Genomic DNA, 20,474 nt, shown 5'->3' with positions numbered 1-20,474 from the left:
GTAGACCTATGTCTGTAGGATAGAACACAGCAGATTCACTGTGTAGGGTAGACCTATGTCTGTAGGATAGAACACAGCAGATTCACTGTGTAGGGTAGACCTATGTCTGTAGGATAGAACACAGCAGATTCACTGTGTAGGGTCACTGTGTAGGGTAGACCTATGTCTGTAGGATAGAACACAGCAGATTCACTGTGTAGGGTAGACCTATGTCTGTAGGATAGAACACAGCAGATTCACTGTGTAGGGTAGACCTATGTCTGTAGGATAGAACACAGCAGATTCACTGTGTAGGGTAGACCTATGTCTGTAGGATAGAACACAGCAGATTCACTGTGTAGGGTAGACCTATGTCTGTAGGATAGAACACAGCAGATTCACTGTGTAGGGTAGACCTATGTCTGTAGGATAGAACACAGCAGATTCACTGTGTAGGGTAGACCTATGTCTGTAGGATAGAACACAGCAGATTCACTGTGTAGGGTAGACCTATGTCTGTAGGATAGAACACAGCAGATTCACTGTGTAGGGTAGACCTATGTCTGTAGGATAGAACACAGCAGATTCACTGTGTAGGGTAGACCTATGTCTGTAGGATAGAACACAGCAGATTCACTGTGTAGGGTAGACCTATGTCTGTAGGATAGAACACAGCAGATTCACTGTGTAGGGTAGACCTATGTCTGTAGGATAGAACACAGCAGATTCACTGTGTAGGGTAGACCTATGTCTGTAGGATAGAACACAGCAGATTCACTGTGTAGGGTAGACCTATGTCTGTAGGATAGAACACAGCAGATTCACTGTGTAGGGTAGACCTATGTCTGTAGGATAGAACACAGCAGATTCACTGTGTAGGGTAGACCTATGTCTGTAGGATAGAACACAGCAGATTCACTGTGTAGGGTAGACCTATGTCTGTAGGATAGAACACAGCAGATTCACTGTGTAGGGTAGACCTATGTCTGTAGGATAGAACACAGCAGATTCACTGTGTAGGGTAGACCTATGTCTGTAGGATAGAACACAGCAGATTCACTGTGTAGGGTAGACCTATGTCTGTAGGATAGAACACAGCAGATTCACTGTGTAGGGTAGACCTATGTCTGTAGGATAGAACACAGCAGATTCACTGTGTAGGGTAGACCTATGTCTGTAGGATAGAACACAGCAGATTCACTGTGTAGGGTAGACCTATGTCTGTAGGATAGAACACAGCAGATTCACTGTGTAGGGTAGACCTATGTCTGTAGGATAGAACACAGCAGATTCACTGTGTAGGGTAGACCTATGTCTGTAGGATAGAACACAGCAGATTCACTGTGTAGGGTAGACCTATGTCTGTAGGATAGAACACAGCAGATTCACTGTGTAGGGTAGACCTATGTCTGTAGGATAGAACACAGCAGATTCACTGTGTAGGGTAGACCTATGTCTGTAGGATAGAACACAGCAGATTCACTGTGTAGGGTAGACCTATGTCTGTAGGATAGAACACAGCAGATTCACTGTGTAGGGTAGACCTATGTCTGTAGGATAGAACACAGCAGATTCACTGTGTAGGGTAGACCTATGTCTGTAGGATAGAACACAGCAGATTCACTGTGTAGGGTAGACCTATGTCTGTAGGATAGAACACAGCAGATTCACTGTGTAGGGTAGACCTATGTCTGTAGGATAGAACACAGCAGATTCACTGTGTAGGGTAGACCTATGTCTGTAGGATAGAACACAGCAGATTCACTGTGTAGGGTAGACCTATGTCTGTAGGATAGAACACAGCAGATTCACTGTGTAGGGTAGACCTATGTCTGTAGGATAGAACACAGCAGATTCACTGTGTAGGGTAGACCTATGTCTGTAGGATAGAACACAGCAGATTCACTGTGTAGGGTAGACCTATGTCTGTAGGATAGAACACAGCAGATTCACTGTGTAGGGTAGACCTATGTCTGTAGGATAAAACACAGCAGATTCACTGTGTAGGGTAGACCTATGTCTGTAGGATAAAACACAGCAGATTCACTGTGTAGGGTAGACCTATGTCTGTAGGATAGAACACAGCAGATTCACTGTGTAGGGTAGACCTATGTCTGTAGGATAGAACACAGCAGATTCACTGTGTAGGGTAGACCTATGTCTGTAGGATAGAACACAGCAGATTCACTGTGTAGGGTAGACCTATGTCTGTAGGATAGAACACAGCAGATTCACTGTGTAGGGTAGACCTATGTCTGTAGGATAGAACACAGCAGATTCACTGTGTAGGGTAGACCTATGTCTGTAGGATAGAACACAGCAGATTCACTGTGTAGGGTAGACCTATGTCTGTAGGATAGAACACAGCAGATTCACTGTGTAGGGTAGACCTATGTCTGTAGGATAGAACACAGCAGATTCACTGTGTAGGGTAGACCTATGTCTGTAGGATAGAACACAGCAGATTCACTGTGTAGGGTAGACCTATGTCTGTAGGATAGAACACAGCAGATTCACTGTGTAGGGTAGACCTATGTCTGTAGGATAGAACACAGCAGATTCACTGTGTAGGGTAGACCTATGTCTGTAGGATAGAACACAGCAGATTCACTGTGTAGGGTAGACCTATGTCTGTAGGATAGAACACAGCAGATTCACTGTGTAGGGTAGACCTATGTCTGTAGGATAAAACACAGCAGATTCACTGTGTAGGGTAGACCTATGTCTGTAGGATAGAACACAGCAGATTCACTGTGTAGGGTAGACCTATGTCTGTAGGATAAAACACAGCAGATTCACTGTGTAGGGTAGACCTATGTCTGTAGGATAGAACACAGCAGATTCACTGTGTAGGGTAGACCTATGTCTGTAGGATAGAACACAGCAGATTCACTGTGTAGGGTAGACCTATGTCTGTAGGATAGAACACAGCAGATTCACTGTGTAGGGTAGACCTATGTCTGTAGGATAGAACACAGCAGATTCACTGTGTAGGATAGACCTATGTCTGTAGGATAGAACACAGCAGATTCACTGTGTAGGGTAGACCTATGTCTGTAGGACAGGAGATAGCAGATTCACTGTGTAGGGTAGGCCTATGTCTGTAGGACAGGAGATAGCAGTACTACGGAATGACTAACAACATCGACTACAAATGTAGCTATCTGTACAAATGTAGCTAACAGCAATGTAAACAAATCACTCTACCAAGAGAACATACAGTTGAAGTCGGAAGTTTACATACACTTAGGTTGGAGTCATTAAAACTCGTTTTTCAACCACTCCACAAATGTCTTGTTAACAAACTATAGTTTTGGCAAGTCAGTTAGGATATCTGCTTTGTGAATGACACAAGTAATTTTTCCAACAATTGTTTACATTCCAGTGGGTCAGAAGTTTACATACACTAAGTTGACTGTGCCTTTAAACAGCTCGGAAAATTCCAGAAAATGATGTCATGGCTTTAGAAGCTTCTAATAGGCTAATTGAAATCAGTTGAGTCAATTGGAGGTGTACCTGTGGATATATTTGAAGTCCTACCTTCAAACTCAGTGCCTCTTTGCTTGACATAATGAGACAATCCAAAGAAATCAGCCAAGACCTCAGAAAAAAATTGTAGACCTCCACAGCAAAGGACCCTGTGAAGATGCTGGAGGAAATATGTACAAAAGTATCTATATCCACAGTAAAACAAGTCCTATATCGACATAACCTGAAAGGCCGCTCAGCAGGGAAGAAGCCACTGCTCCAAAACCGCAATAAAAAAGCCAGACTACGGTTTTCAACTGCACATGGGGACAAAGATCGTACTTTTTGGAGAAATGTCCTCTGGTCTGATGAAACAAAAATAAAACTCTTTGGCCATAATGACCATTGTTATATTTGGAGGAAAAAGGGGAGGCTTGCAAGCCGAAGAACACCATCCCAACTGTGAAGCACGGGGTTGGCAGCATCATATTGTGGGGGTGCTTTGCTGCAGGAGGGACTGGTGCACTTCACAAAATAGATTGCATCATGAGGAGGAAAATTATGTGGATATATTGAAGCAACATCTCAAGACATCAGTCAGGAAGTGAAAGCTTGGTCGCAAATAGGTCTTCCAAATGGACAATGACCCCAAGCATACTTACAAAGTCGTGGCAAAATGGCTTAAGGACAACAAAGTCAAGGTATTGGAGTGGCCATCACAAAGCCCTGACCTCAATCCCATAGAAAATGTGTGGGCAGAACTGAAAAAGCGTGTGCGAGCAAGGAGGCCTACAAACCTGACTCAGTTACATCAGCTCTGTCAGGAGGAATGGGCCAAAATTCACCCAACATATTGTGGGAAGCTTGTGGAAGGTCTACCCGAAATGTTTGACCAAAGTAAAACAATTTCAAGGCAATGCTACCAAATACTAATTGAGTGTATGTAATCCTCTGACCCACTGGGAATGTGATGTAATAAATAAAAGCTGAAATAAATAATTCTCTCTACTAATTATAATGACATTTCACATTCTTAAAATAAAGTGGTGATCCTAACTGACCTAAAACAGGGATTTTTTTTTACATGGATTAAATGTTAGGAATTGTGAAAAACTGAGTTTAAATGTATTTGGCTAAGGTGTATGTCAACTTCCAACTTCAACTCTATCTCAGATGTCTGTATGTTTGTAAAGTAAATTACCTGTACTGATAAATGTCTTTCAATTAAGCAACCCAGCTACATTAGTTGACAATCATCAGTTCAGGCGACTGCATTCCCAACATGGAAGTCACAGCAGAGCAGGGCTGGGTTGCCCCGTTCGTCCGTCACCCGCCTGCCTGTTTCTCAGTTTAGTGTCACTCGTCGCTTGTGACAGCTGTGCTGCTGTGATGGCTGTGCTGCTGTGACGACTGTGCTGCAGTCCTCTGGAGGATCTGGCTCTGAGTACACACGATGGCGGCCACAGTTCTGTCACTCACTGTCAGGCTGTCATCCCACACACACAAACTGCCCCTGCTCCAAATGGCACCTTGGTGTACCATTGTGGCGTCACTCTACTGAAACACCCTACCCTACCACACACACACACACACACACACACCTCCCTCCCCAGCTTTGCCTGTCAGTGTCTGCAGCCTCCCTGTTTCCTGCCCCCTTTCCTCCCCTCATATTATTGTGCAAATTGAAACACCAGGGAGAGAGGGAGTCTAGTCATTCAGGCAGATGCAGATCGGGACTCCCTTTCTCTCTCCTTCCCTCCCTCCCTCTCTCTCAGCGTCTTTCTTGGCAGGCGGGAGGGGGAATATGATTATCCAGCACGGGAACTGTTTCATCAACACCTGGAGCTGATCATGAAAATAGGGGGGTTTATGTACTGTGCTGTGTGAGGATGTACACAGGGTTGTTCTCTCTCTGCTGCCTGCCAGGCTGGATGGTTCTCTCTCTCTGCTGCCTGCCAGGCTGGAGGGTTCTCTCTCTCTGCTGCCTGACAGGCTGGATGGTTCTCTTTCTCTCTGCTGCCTGCCAGGCTGGAGGGTTCTCTCTCTCTGCTGCCTGCCAGGCTGGAGGGTTCTCTCTCTCTGCTGCCTACCAGGCTGGAGGGTTCTCTCTCTCTCTGCTGCCTGCCAGGCTGGATGGTTCTCTCTCTGCTGCCTGCCAGGCTGGAGGGTTCTCTCACTCTGCCTCCTGCCAGGCTGCAGGGTTCTCGCTCTCTTCTTCCTGCCAGGCTGCAGGGTTCTCTCTCTCTGCTGCCTACCAGGCTGGAGGGTTCTCTCTCTCTCTGCTGCCTGCCAGGCTGGATGGTTCTCTCTCTCTGCTGCCTGCCAGGCTGGAGGGTTCTCTCACTCTGCTGCCTGCCAGGCTGCAGGGTTCTCTCTCTCTTCTTCCTGCCAGGCTGGAGGGTTCTCTCTCTCTGCTTCCTGCCAGGCTGGAAGGTTCTCTCTCTGCTGCCTGTAAGGCTGGATGGTTCTCTCTTTCTGCTGCCTGCCAGGCTGGAAGGTTCTCTCTCTGCTGCCTGTAAGGCTGGATGGTTCTCTCTTTCTGCTGCCTGCAAGGCTGGATGGTTCTCTCTCTCTGCTGCCTGCCAGGCTGGATGGTTCCCTCTCTCTGCTGCCTGTAAGGCTGGATGGTTCTCTCTCTCTGCTGCCTGTAAGGCTGGATGGTTTTCTCTCTCTGCTGCCTGTAAGGCTGGATGGTTCTCTCTCTCTGCTGCCTGCCAGGCTGGATGGTTCCCTCTCTCTGCTGCCTGTAAGGCTGGATGGTTCTCTCTCTCTGCTGCCTGTGAGGCTGGAGGGTTCTCTCTCTCTGCTGCCTGTGAGGCTGGATGGTTCTCTCTCTCTGCTGCCTGTAAGGCTGGATGGTTCCCTCTCTCTGCTGCCTGCAAGGCTGGAGGGTTCTCTCTCTCTGCTGCCTGCAAGGCTGAGGGGTTTTCTCTCTCTGCTGCCTGTAAGGCTGGATGGTTCTCTCTCTCTGCTGCCTGTAAGGCTGGATGGTTCCCTCTCTCTGCTGCCTGTAAGGCTGGATGGTTCTCTCTCTCTGCTGCCTGTAAGGCTGGATGGTTCTCTCTCTCTGCTGCCTGTAAGGCTGGATGGTTTTCTCTCTCTGCTGCCTGTAAGGCTGGATGGTTCTCTCTCTCTGCTGCCTGCCAGGCTGGATGGTTCCCTCTCTCTGCTGCCTGTAAGGCTGGATGGTTCTCTCTCTCTGCTGCCTGCGAGGCTGGAGGGTTCTCTCTCTCTGCTGCCTGTGAGGCTGGATGGTTCTCTCTCTCTGCTGCCTGTAAGGCTGGATGGTTCCCTCTCTCTGCTGCCTGCAAGGCTGGAGGGTTCTCTCTCTCTGCTGCCTGCAAGGCTGAGGGGTTTTCTCTCTCTGCTGCCTGCAAGGCTGGAGGGTTCGCTCTCTCTGCTGCCTGCAAGGCTGGAGGGTTCTCTCTCTCTGCTGCCTGTCAGGCAGGAGGTAACTAACCAGGAGTTTGGATGAATACAGGCTGCCACTACAGTTACAGTAGGAATTCAGGCTAGCTTTCTCCCTCTCTGTTCACTCTCGCTCTGTTCTCTCTCTCTGTTCTCTCTCTCTGTTCTACCTCTCTGTTCTACCTCTCTGTTCTACCTCTCTGTTCTCTCTCTCTGTTCTTCCTCTCTGTTGTTCTCTCTCTCTCTGTTCTCTCTCTCTGTTATTTCTCTCTGTTCTCCCTCTCTGTTCTCCCTCTCTGTTCTCCCTCTCTGTTCTCCCTCTCTGTTCTCCCTCTCTGTTGTCCCTCTCTGTTGTCCCTCTCTGTTGTCCCTCTCTGTTGTCCCTCTCTGTTGTCCCTCTCTGTTGTCCCTCTCTGTTGTCCCTCTCTGTTGTCCCTCTCTGTTGTCCCTCTCTGTTGTCCCTCTCTGTTGTCCCTCTCTGTTGTCCCTCTCTGTTGTCCCTCTCTGTTCTCCCCCTCTGTTCTCCCCCTCTGTTCTCCCCCTCTGTTCTCCCTCTCTGTTCTCCCTCTCTGTTCTCCCTCTCTGTTCTCCCTCTCTGTTCTCCCTCTGTTCTCTCTCTCTGTTCTCTCTCTCTGTTCTCCCTCTGTTTACTCTCTCTCTGTTCTCTCTCTTTTTGCTCAATCTCGGTTCTCTCTCTCTGTTCTCTCTCTGTTCTCTCTCTCTCTTTCTTTCTCATCCTCTCATGGAGCTTAGTAATACGTAACTCCTCGACAGACAAACAGACACAGATGGACAGACAGACAGGATAGACAGAACATGAGGGCAGTAGGCAATATGTATTTTTGTAAAGAACCAAACACGTTGTGCTGGTGAACTGTTAAAAGCTGCGGGTGGCCCTGTGTGTTAGGGGTCACCAGCTGGGTGTTGGCGAACGGTGGCAATTCAACATTAAGAACCGTTGGGCCATGAACATAAATCATGGTCGATGTTCTGGTAAGAGGCGATAGAACAGCCTTTAACACTAGGAGAGCCGAGAGCGTCATGTTGACTCAAAACAAACGTACTTTATTACTCTGGCATTTTTAAAGTCATGTCCCCCTCGGACTTGACTTTTCCTAAATAAGTCTATATAACTCACTGTCGTTGTTAAATAGTAATATCACAAACAGAATTTGTGCTATAAGAAATGAAGACATGTCACTGTTTCCCTGCTGCCCCTCATATGCAACACTCAAAGCACAGTAATACTGTGCCATTTTGTTCTATTGAAATGAAATCATCTTAAATTCATAATGTTTCTCAAGATATGCCCTTAACAAATGAATAATGAATGATCTTTGTGATGGTGTTTATTTAATGGATTTTAACACTTGAATTGTGGTGTTTCAGTGTCACACCCTGACCATAGTTTGCTTTGTATGTTCTATGTTTTGATGGGTCAGGGTGTGATCTGAGTGGGCATTCTATGTTGGATATCTTGTTTGTCTGTTTCTGTGTTTGGGCCTGATATGGTTCTCAATCAGAGGCAGGTGTTAGTCATTGTCTCTGATTGGGAGCCATATTTAGGTAGCCTGTTTTGTGTTGGGTTTTGTGGGTGATTTTTCCTGTCTTTGTGTTTGTTACACCAGATAGGGCTGTTTTTCACGTTTCTTGTTTTTATATATTGTTCTATTTTCATCTTTATTAAAGATGTATCTAAATAACCACGCTGCGTTTTGGTCCGCCTCTCCTTCAACAGAAGAATCCCGTGACATTCAGTGACTTTTCATTTGTATGCTACATATAGCCAGCCTACTGTTACATAAACTAATGACGCTATTGTGTTCTTTTAAATACTTTTTATTTTGTATTATAATGTTGCCTAAGACCTTCATAAAAACAACCAAATAATTATTTTGCAATACCATACTCAGAATGTATTTATTACGGTCATTGGCGCAAAGGGCAGTCCCTTGAGGCCAGGCTTTTCTAGTGTTAACTGTTCCTCAGCACTGTCTGTTTTATTCTACAGCAGTGATATTTTCACCAACACACAGAGAACAGTTGGGTAAGAAGATCAAGGCAATACCAAATGCAAACAGGGTTTGTGGGAGAGAGTTCTGTGATATTATTTGTAATCTCCCTCTCTCTCACCAGCATGCCTTTTCATCCATATTGACTTGAAGATTTTCATTGCACTGTGTTTGTGTGTGTGCCAGAGTTTGTGTGTAATTGTGGTCCCATTTCACACCTTGTGTAAAGAAAGTGCTCCTGTTGGCTTTCTGTGTGTGTGTGTCCTCGTTTTATAAAATGTAACAGTGGTCTGTCTGAAAGGAGGGAACACAGATGTGTACATAACCCCCATAATGCAGACGTTGAGAGTGAGAGGGAGAGATACCCAATAACAAGGTATTTCTGCCAAAATGAGTCATGTGTTAGATCTCTATCTCACTGTTCCTGACAAACTGGTTGCAGAAGTCCATAATGTACTACCTACATATCTCACATATGTATTTATCTTCACACAAAATATTGTTTAAGATTGAATATATCAAGGACACTTCCGTAGTGTTTCTACAGACGCAGTCAGTTTATCATTGAATTCAGGAACTGCTTGATTTAGATGCATAGTATATCTACAGATGAAGTTGGAAGTTTACATACACTTAGGTTGGAGTCATTAAAACTCGTTCTTCAACCACTCCACATATTTCTTGTTAACAAACGATAGTTTTGGCAACTCGGTTAGGACATCTACTTTGTGAATGACACAAGTAATTTGTCCAACAATTGTTTACAGACAGATTATTTCACATATGATTCACTGTATCACAATTCCAGTGGGTCAGAAGTTTACATACACTAAGTTGACTATGCCTTTAAACAGCTTGGAAAATTACAGAAAATGATGTCATGGCTTTAGAAGCTTCTGATAGGCTAATTGACATCATTTGAGTCAATTGGAGGTGTACCTGTGGATGTATTTCAAGGCCTACCTTCAAACTCAGTGCATCTTTGCTTGACATCATGGGAAAATCAAAAGAAATCAGCCAAGACCTCAGAAAAAAATTGTAGACCTCCACAAGTCTGGTTCATACTTGGAAGCAATTTCCAAATGCCTGAAGGTACCACGTTCATCTGTACAAACAATAGTACGCAAGTATAAACACCATGGGACCACGCAGCCGTCATACCGCTCAGGAAGGAGATGCGTTCTGTCTCCTAGAGATGAACGTCCTTTGGTGCGAAAAGTGCAAATCAATCCCAGAACAACAGCAAAGGACCCTGTGAAGATGCTGGAGGAAATATGTACAAAAGTATCTATATCCACAGTAAAACGAGTCCTATATCGACATAACCTGAAAGGCCGCTCAGCAGGGAAGAAGCCACTGCTCCAAAACCGCAATAAAAAAGCCAGACTACGGTTTGCAACTGCACATGGGGACAAAGATCGTACTTTTTGGAGAAATGTCCTCTAGTCTGATGAAACAAAAATAGAACTGTTTGGCCATAATGACCATCGTTATGTTTGCAGGAAAATGGGGGAGGCGTGCAAGCCGAAGAACACCATCCAAACCGTGAAGCACGGGGGTGGCAGCATCATGTTGTGGGGGTGCTTTGCTGCAGGAGAGATTGGTGCACGTCACAAAATAGATGGCATCAGTCAGGAAGTGAAAGCTTGGTCACAAATGGGTCCAAATGGACAATGAACCCAAGCATACTTACAAAGTTGTGGCAAAATGGCTTAAGGACAACACAGTCAAGGTATTGGAGTGGCCATCACAAAGCCCTGACCTCAATCCTATAGAACATGTGTGGGCAGAACTGAAAAAGCGTGTGCGAGCAAGGAGGCTTACAAACCTGACTCAGTTACACCAGCTCTGTCAGGAGGAATGGGTCAAAATTCCCCCAACTTATTGTGGGAAGCTTGTGGAAGGCTTCCCGAAACATTTGCACCAAGTTCAACAATTTAAAGGCAATGCTACCAAATACTAAATGAGTGTATGTAAACCTCTGACCCACTGGGAATGTGATGAAATAAATACAAGCTGAAATAAATCATTCTCTCTACTATTATTCTGACATTTCACATTCTTGAAATAAAGTGGTGATCCTAACTGACCTAATTGTTATTAGGATTAAATGTCAGGAATTGTGAAAAACTGAGTTTCAATATATTTGGCTATGGTGTATGTAAACTTCTGACTTCAACTGTATATACACAGAGAATACCAAACATTAGGACCACCTTCCTAATATTGAGTTGCTCCTCCTTAAATCCTTCTTTAACCTGTCTCCTCCCCTTCCTCTAAACTGATTGAAGTGGATTTAACAAGAGACATTAATACAGGATCATAGCTTTCACCTGGATTTACCTGGTTAGTCTATGTCATGGACATGTTTTGTATACTCAGTGTATATACCCATTACTCAAGGAGTGGAACAAGCGCTTTGCTTCCACATGAGAAAATACTGCAGCTGACAATGAATGAGCGGTAAAAGTAGAAATGTAAATGAGAGAGCGATCCCCTAGCGTTGCGTAACCAACTCTTATCTAAACTCTATGATCTTGGCCAGCTACTGCTTATTAGTCTGCTGCCAAAACTCAAACAACAACAGTCCAAGTCCTTATTTGGATTTCTTCTCACATGAAAGCTCACATTTAACAGACAGACAGACAGACAGCTCTGTCTGTCTCCGCTGAAGAAACCTTCCGAGATATGATCGGCAGCTGAGGCCCGTCATTGACTTCTGAATTGCAGAAAAAGGCTGATCCACGGAGGGAGACCAAGAGAGGCAGAAAGAGGCTGATCCACGGAGGGAGACCAAGGGAGGCAGAAAAAGGCTGATCCACGGAGGGAGACCAAGGGAGGCAGAAAGAGGCTGATCCACGGAGGGAGACCAAGGGAGGCAGAAAGAGGCTGATCCACGGAGGGAGACCAAGGGAGGCAGAAAGAGGCTGATCCACAGAGGGAGACCAAGGGAGGCAGAAAGAGGCTGATCCATGGAAGTAGACCAAGGGAGGCAGAAAGAGGCTGATCCACGGAGGGAGACCAAGGAAGAGAGAAAGAGGCTGATCAACGGAGGGAGACCAAGGGAGGCAAAAAGAGGCTGATCCACGAAGGGTGACCAAGGGAGGCAGAAAGAGGCGGATCCATGGAGGGACACCAAGGGGGGAGGCTGAAAGAGGCTGATCCCAGAGGGAGACCAAGGTATGCAGACAGGGGCTGATCCACAGAGGGTGACCAAGGGAGGCAGAAATAGGCTGATCCATGGAGGGAGACCAAGGGAGGCAGAAAGAGGCTGATCCACAGAGGGTGACCAAGGGAGGCAGAAATAGGCTGATCCACGGAGGGTGACCAAGGGAGGCAGAAATAGGGTGATCCATGGAGGGAGACCAAGGGATGCAGAAAGAGGCTGATCCACGGAGGGAAACCAAGGGAGGCGGAAAGAGGCTGATCCATGGAGGGAGACCAAGCGAGCCAGCAGCACTGGCAAGTAGCAGCCGTCTCAATATCTTATTTCAGGCTGGGAATAGAGCTCTGCAGTGATTATTGTTAGTATCACTCCAACCAGAAACACTATTCCCCTCAGAGCTAATGTTCCTATCTCACATTTGTAGCAAGGAGCATGTTGACAACTGTTACACTAATTGCTTTCACAGCTAGTCATTTATAAAGAAAACATGCTCTGAGACCCTCTATGGAGCTATAGCCAGTCACGGCATCTCTCAGAATAAATGCTCAAAAGCTGAAATCATGAGAAAGACTGGAGGCCGATCTGCTTTGATTTTCACCCAATCAAAATAACAGGTTCACTGTTCATGATGTCATGGCAAGACAAAAACTAAGTGGGCGTTGATGCTAGCGAAATAAACACTCCTTTATCGTTCTCTGCTCACTCATATAGGCGTACATAATCAGGTATGATGTTGGTGATCACTAGATCATGTCGATACTAATATGTTGTAAGAAGTAGTGGATGTTTGGTTGACCTGCAAGACGGTCTAGGTAGCATGGTGACAGTATGCATTAGCAAAACATTGACTATTATTGGGGTCCTCTCTACTTCACTGGACTGAATGTGCCAATGGTAAATAAAATGTCAAACTGTATTTACTACTACATTCTGAAAGTGAGCATTAGACTAAGTCTTGTGTTGTGAGCTCAGGTAGATGATTTGAGGGGGATTTCATTAAGGCCCTATTCAGCAAAGCTAACCAATAGACCAGTTGAACTTGATGGGCACAAGTCCCTGGAAAATGCATAATTTTTGCATACAAGCACATTTTTAAAGGGATTCACTTGAGAGATGTTGATGTAACTGTACAAGTATGAACAAGCAAGCCATTCACTGCCTGTTCTACTGCTCTCTCAGTCAATGAGTGGACGAGGCCAAAAGGAAAACACACTTAATGAGGCACTTAGTGTTCTTTCTACTTATGTTTCATTATGTGTATTGTAAATCTTTCTCAGGCCTCATTGCCAGCCAGTCATTTAACATTTTCTGCAGCCAAATGCCACAATATGTGATCCTAAATTGCAGGGGTGGCAAACAGGGAGACACGTATTATTTCAATAACTACCTTTTTTTATTCAATGCTGTTTCATTGATTATGAGTGAAAGAGCAGAGAGCAAAGCAGAGCCTGGTCAGACTCAAGAAATACCATAAACAGAAGGCAAAGCAGCCAGGGGATGAACAGGCAACTTTAACCAGTCAGAAGTCTAATCCTTCTCACCAGGCTTCAAGACAACATCTTAATCACTTGATAATTGCATCCTGCCACTCGCCACACAAAGCAGACCGAGAGAGAAAGGAGGAAGATACAGCCCAGCAGCACAACACATCTAGAACACTGACATTGACATTAGCCAGACTGTTCAATACCTCTCATAGGGAAACAACGACCAAATGAAGAGGGAAACAAAAAACAGCAGCACACACCACATCTACTACAGTGACAGTCACAGAAACCAAGCTATTCATTACTTCTCATAACGGACAATGAAGACTGATCCGCAGGGGGACCATAAAGCACTGACGCCTGCCTGTATGTAACCTCCGCCCCACACATCCTCTGGAGAGAAAAAGCTCTTCCTAGGGAGGATATTTAGATCATATGTCAATATATTGGGCACACAGCCTCAGCAGCACAGCCAAAAGAATGCTATCTCCCCACTATCGAGCATGACAGTACACACACACACACACACACACACAGCCCAGCACAGCACAGCCAAAATGTTTATCTCTCTTACTCTCTCTCCGCCACGGGAGAGATGGGTCCCATGGGCCTTAAGAAGCATTTCTTCATGGGACGTGTCAGGCTCTGAGCACTGACGCCTCCGGGGGCCTGCCTGTTAATTAAAAGGGGAGTTGTTGTTTGTCACCGGCTGGCAGCATACAGTATGATGCACTACAGCCATCACTATGAGAGTAACAAAAACACTGAGCGGTATTGCAACATGATGACCATACAAAACAGTTTAACAGGCCTCTGGATCCAGAGACCAAATGGTATACTTAGGCAATAAGGCACATTTAATGGCTGTTATTATGCACGTCGCTTGTACGTTTTGTTCATCCAACACACTGCTGAATTGTTACAGATTCAGCTTCATTTACACCTACTATAACGCTTCGAACACACCGACAGTGTCAATGGGCAAGGTAGTATGCAGCATCATCTGGATATGTTGGCAACAAAAGTTTAACATTCACCTTCTGCTACCATTTCTGTCAAGCCGTCTACACATAGTTTAACACATACGTTCAATAAATCCAACATCTGCACCACACCGAAAGCACTGCAACTGCCTCTGCAACACAATGCTGCACAGCAAACTCAGCGTTTCCTTGGAAATGAATGTACTTCTGGTGTACCAAAATGCAATGACGCCGTCGGTGTGTTCGAAGCGTAAGAGGAAGCAGTAGGCTACTGGCTGATTGTTTATGACAAGAGAGAATAATATACTATTTTAAGGGATATAATGTAAGACAGTGTAATAACACATGTTAACACACAATCTGTGTTAATGTGACAATAAACAGGTCAAGAGCCCACCCATTACAGATGACTGCTGACGGTTAGAGAGGAAAAAGTCAAGCCTAAACAGATAAACATAAGGATGAACTCTGTGTGGATTAGAGACAGGGATTTGCCACTCTAGTATCAACGTCACACAAAGAGAGGAGGGTAATATCACATCTCATTTCTATTATGGAAGGTGGATAATTGCAATATTTTCTTATTGTTTCTGTTAGTACATTACTCACGGGGGACTTTTGAGGGGCTTTAATTAACAGTATTGTATAATTGTCTTAATAGGCATTTGAGAGAGGGCTTTTTATTCTACATGCCTCATCTCCTCACTGACATGTCCAGTCACTATAGCATAGCCCTGTTTGACAAAGTAGGCATGTCTTGTGCGTACGGTTCATTTACACGGGTAAGTGGCTTTCCGGGTGAAATGTGGACTCAAAACAAATAAACAAATGATAATCAAACGTGGCCAATGTCGTGGATTGGTTTGTACCATAACGAACTAGGCTGTGGGAGCAGAGCAGGTTGCAACATACATTACACACAACATAAGCTCCAAGGGCAGCAGGCAGCTTTATTCTTTCAATCCAAGGCTGCAATATTACCCACTACTGAAACATGTTTAACGTGAAAGCAAAACACTCACGTTCACATAAACATTGTGTACAGTACTGTTGAGCAGCAAGCTACAGAGGTTCAATGAACCCAGAGAAAATGTGAGGTTGATCTCAATATACTGTGAAAGTGCCCAATCTAATCAGTCTCACTGACTAGCCTGTCATGAACAGGAAGTCCTGTATTGACCATCAGTGAATTATACGAGGTTAAGAACACTCTTTCAACTGTACTGTGTTTATTAGAGAATGATGCAATAGGTCCGTGTGTTATTGAATGGCTAATGGTGCCGTGTCCGTTGGATAATTGATAGGAAATGAGCATTTAACATTCCTGCTTGGCCCTATCACATAGGCTTTCCAGATGTGTGTCCAACCCACACTTAGCTCTATACAAAGTATAACTAACTACCATCAGCCCATTTTCATGCAAATCTGACAACTACTGTTTAGAGAACCGTTTTACTCCGTTTCCAAACATTTTAATTGAATTGATTTATGAAAGCTTTATCATGCCCGATTAAATATATAAATAATACATATAAATATATATTCAACCTTTATTTAACTAGGCAAGTCAGTTAAGAACAAATTATGATTTACAATGATGGCCCACCCTGATTAACTGTCTGGCTGAGTACAGCATTCATTCACTTGTAGATGTCACTGAAGGAAGCGACCCTACAGACAGCCTATGCACTGCTCTCCTGGTGGGATCCGATCCTATCTGAGAAGCACTTCGCTCAGACTTCCCAGAGGCCTTTCATAGTCAGCACCTGTCAGACTGCCATAAGCAGCGAGCACCGGAGGCACGCGTACACACACCTTTCGCATCAGAGCATATAATGCACACACGTGCACACGTGCGCACGCGCACACACACACACACACACACACACACACACACACACGCACACACACACACACACACACACACACACACACACGCACACACACGCACGCACACACACGCACGCACACACACACACACCAGGCCTCTCTCCATCACCCTCTCCTACACAGTTCCATGCACTTCACCCTCTGCCCCTCCTCTTAGACACTATCTTCGTTCACACAAAACTCTAGTAAGTGGCATGGAAGGCCTAAGTTAACGGAAGAGCAATGTAATTACTGAGGACCCTGACAGGTTAACCTTGTTAACAGAGGGGAGGTGACAAATCAATGACAAGCTCCCAGTGACAAGCTCCAACACTCCTTTGGACATGTATGTCCACATCTAAAAAGAACATATCATGGACAATATTTCATACTTATGTATGCACTCAAATCTAGTAATAAGCCAATAGGTCAAGCTATGTAATGCAGTATATTGTACCATGCTGGTGGTATTGTCTCTGTGGGGAACAAGCAGCAATTACAACTGACTGTGTTGCTTACACTCAATTGAGTAGAGTAGTAGCAGGTGTCTATGGGTTTAGTTCCTGACCTTTGCAGCCAGAGTCAGCCACTAACAGGCTAAGGAATTATTATACCATGTAAGTAGGTACACAGGTATTACCAATACAAATGTCAACTTAGAAGACTTCAACTGTACTTGGAAAGATGTTTCACGTTATTCAATTATACAACGGGTGGGTCTAATCCTGAATGCTGATTGGTTAAAACCGCATTCCAGCCGGTGTCTATTCCACAAGTTACCACTGGCTAAATCTATGTTTCATGTTATTAGAATAGATCACAATGAGATCTAAGGACAGTGGTTACTTGTATCAAATTCACAATCTCATTTGTAGACTTCAACTTCACCTGAGGTTTAGTCTCCTTCAAAGCAAATACAAACACATAATCAAAGACACATTGCACATGTTGGACCATCCAATGAATATGCACACTCCATATGGGCATATGGTTATAGAGGCAAACAAATATGGAAATTGTGTAGTAAAGAGTAAGAAATCTAAAGGGGATGCAGACCCATGTTGCATAGAACAACACAATGCATAACTACAAGGACAAGCCAAAGATCTACAATTCATTCCCCTCCTCAACACGCAGAGAAAACAGCACATGTTTATATGCAGTCAAACAAACCATTATGTCAGAGCATGTCACCTCATTAGTCAAGCTGAAAACTTATGCTCTTATGCAAATTCTGACGTGTTTGACATGTGTAATTATAAGCCAATCCCTTTACCTCCAGACAGTCCAGGCTGACGAAACTGGCAATGGCAAATCCATCAATGATATCCTCTTCTTGAGAACTGGATTCTCGTCTCTTTCGACGAGGGGGACGTGAGGCTCTGGAAGAAGGTGTCGAGTGTGGAACCTTTTTACCATTCTGGGAGGCGAGATCCCTCCCAGGACTTTGCTCCCTATCTGAACCAGATGAAGGGTTTGGACTGCGGGCATCCCTGCCCACTGCCTCCCGTCTCCGTACCCTCTCACGTTTGGAACGGGATCTCCGGCTCTGCTTCAATTTTCCATCCATTTTAAAAATGTTGCAATGACAAAATCACTCTAGAGCGCCTAACGTAAAGCGGATTCCCTGTGCGAAATAAGATACTATTATGCTATTACGAGGAGATACGCATGTATAAATAATACATATATATAATAAGATTCACGGAATGACCTTGAATATTCCACCCGAATACAATAAACAAATGTTAAAATATTCCATGCAGGCGAGGAAGAAGGAACGCAAATCCTCACGTATTTGAAGCGATCCGATACTATAAGGTCGACGCGTTCTTTACATAAGCAGGTGTAAAACGGCGAAATACTTCAAATGTATGCATTCCACTTGCTTTGCAACTTTGTTGCATTGGAAAAACACAATGTTAATAGCTGCATACCACAGACAGCGCAGAGAAATAATGTCGCTGCCCGTTGTTTTCCACCACCCAATCCATGATCCGCTGTCAAAAAAGGACTATGGATAACATCCGTCAAAATGCGTATTAGGTGCTTAACAATTATGTATGAGATAATACATAAGTGGATAATCCTCTCTGTATTGGCGAGTTTCAACGGTTAACCATATTCCTCTGACAAGTTCCGCCGTAGGGTAAACCTTTGCGCGATAAAAGCTACGAGGGCAGGGATTTCCAAGTCTTTCGCTACTTATGCGCAATATTTTCTAAATTATCCTCCGTTTAGCTACTTCAGCATACGACCATCCACTGCATATGATCAAATCCCATAAGCCAAAGGCATCGGCTATTCCAGGCCCGCGTAAGTTATAAATCCACTCTTGAATTCCGTCCTTGGTTGCTCAGTTACTCGTGTCTCGTCGTATTTTTCGTTTTCACATAATGCAAAGCTTTGATAAGTATCCTTAAAGCGGCAGAGTGATTAAAATCTCCTCTCCCCTCTTTTCCCTACATCTGAAATTAGTGTGCAGTAAAAGCCTCAGAGAGCCGAGATAACTGACGCACTTCCGCCACCTCTGCAAATTACCAGAAGGAAGTGAGCTAGTTTATACTTCTAAATCACGCACAGTAACTTTGTCATGAGGCATAGGCTACAATATTCGCATTACTTTTGTGTAATGCGGCTGGCTACACGTAGTCCTACAGTATGTCTGTCGCAGCCTACGGTCCATGTAGTCGCCCCACTCTGACGTCCTACTGTCAGCGAATAGAAATGCAGCCCAACACTTTAGGCTAGAAAACCTTTCCAACTATGATTCGTGATTTGACTTGCGATTGTGTGGGGTCAGAAGATTGGCCTTATTAATCTCTTTCATCATTCTAGCCTATTTGATCTATTTGGATACTTGCCAAATGGAATTGTGTGGCACTCTCCAGTGGTGTCCATTCTCCACTACTGATGAATCATGACATGTCTAAATGTTCTGTAGTCTACATCTCCGTTACCAAGCGCTCAGTTGCAGATAGTCTACTTCACTGAAGCTTATCTTTTCTGCACTTCACCTCATGAGATATTTGCCTGGGAAACAAGAGTATGGTTTTTGCATTTCAGGCCTGGTTTACTACCAGCCGCCACCATTTAGTGCACACAGTCAAATTGTAAGAGAATAGACAGCCTACTATATAAAAGCACATAGCATAAGGCTCAACCTCAAGCCCATCAATGGTGCAAAGTTATTACAGGCCCACAGTATTATTGATGTGTAGGCCTGTTTAGTGCTTGAATAAGGCTAACAGTAGTACTGGTGCAGGACTATCGAAAACTGAAAGAAATATCACAATTAGTGCAGGAAATGGGTATATACAGTATGTAGTAATTATCACCAATTCAGTAGGAAATTGTAGTAAATGTTAAACCAAAGAGAACCCCAATAATTTAATAGGGCAATAAAGTCTCTGAAGACTTAGTGCATTATTAAACTCATGCTAGTGCAACCTCTGGCGTTGTGGAGTGATATTCTCTCTCTGTTGAACGGCTTTGTATGAAATAATTCAGTAAAGAGATTAGAGAAGGGACAGGTATGGAGGAGAGGAGCAGAGCCTCTGGATTAGAGGGGAGAGATTTCCTCTGTCTTCCTAATGCCACTGTATTTCCTGGTAACCTATACAGACTGACTGAGCCTCACATCGCTCTCATTCAAATGAATACATAACTCTCTTTGAAATGATTTACCATTCTACTGTATAAGCACATAAGAGTGCTGTCAAGATTTTATAATGTTAGATGGTAGACATGTTTTTCATTTGTTTACGCTCTCTTGATAGGAGGCATAATGTACATTTCCACACAACAAGCACATCAGGAGTCAGGATTGAGTTACACTCAATTGGGGGTAAAATGCTTGGAAAACTCAGAATTGTCTGTGGTGATTACAGAGGCAACATGTTTATCGAATTTGTTTGTTTATTTAATCCATTGAAAATCCCCATAGTAATTTAAACCAGCTGTACTATATATGCTCGATTTGAAGATTGAGTGTCTGGTGGCATAAATTAGACATCCCAATCTGTGGCCTAGTTGCCTCTGAGGAATGACTGCGGAAGAAAAACACAAGCCTAATAACTATGGGGGTTTTAGTTGACTGTAT

The 20,474-nt window shown here is 44.3% G+C and overlaps 1 protein-coding gene across 5 annotated transcripts in view; it reads right to left on the bottom strand.

The window, feature by feature from the left end:
• Nucleotides 1–19,035, bottom strand: part of LOC139389743 (autism susceptibility gene 2 protein-like) — a 452,500-nt gene extending 433,465 nt beyond the window's left edge. For 4 of the 5 annotated variants that reach the window (XM_071136669.1, XM_071136666.1, XM_071136667.1 and 1 more), the window contains exon 1: nucleotides 17,649–19,004. In XM_071136669.1, the coding sequence (XP_070992770.1) occupies nucleotides 17,649–17,942 (294 nt within the window). In that variant the 5' untranslated portion in view covers nucleotides 17,943–19,004. Of the gene's footprint in view, nucleotides 1–17,648 lie in introns of all 5 variants that reach the window. The other variant, XM_071136670.1, reaches the window with a different exon arrangement.
• Between the last annotated feature and the right edge of the window lie 1,439 nt (nucleotides 19,036–20,474).

This window comes from Oncorhynchus clarkii, chromosome 30 (genome assembly GCF_045791955.1).
Source record: "Oncorhynchus clarkii lewisi isolate Uvic-CL-2024 chromosome 30, UVic_Ocla_1.0, whole genome shotgun sequence".
Taxonomy (NCBI): domain Eukaryota; kingdom Metazoa; phylum Chordata; class Actinopteri; order Salmoniformes; family Salmonidae; genus Oncorhynchus; species Oncorhynchus clarkii.
The sequence above is the reverse complement of the archived record's forward strand: the minus strand, read 5'-3'. Positions and strand labels throughout refer to the sequence as shown.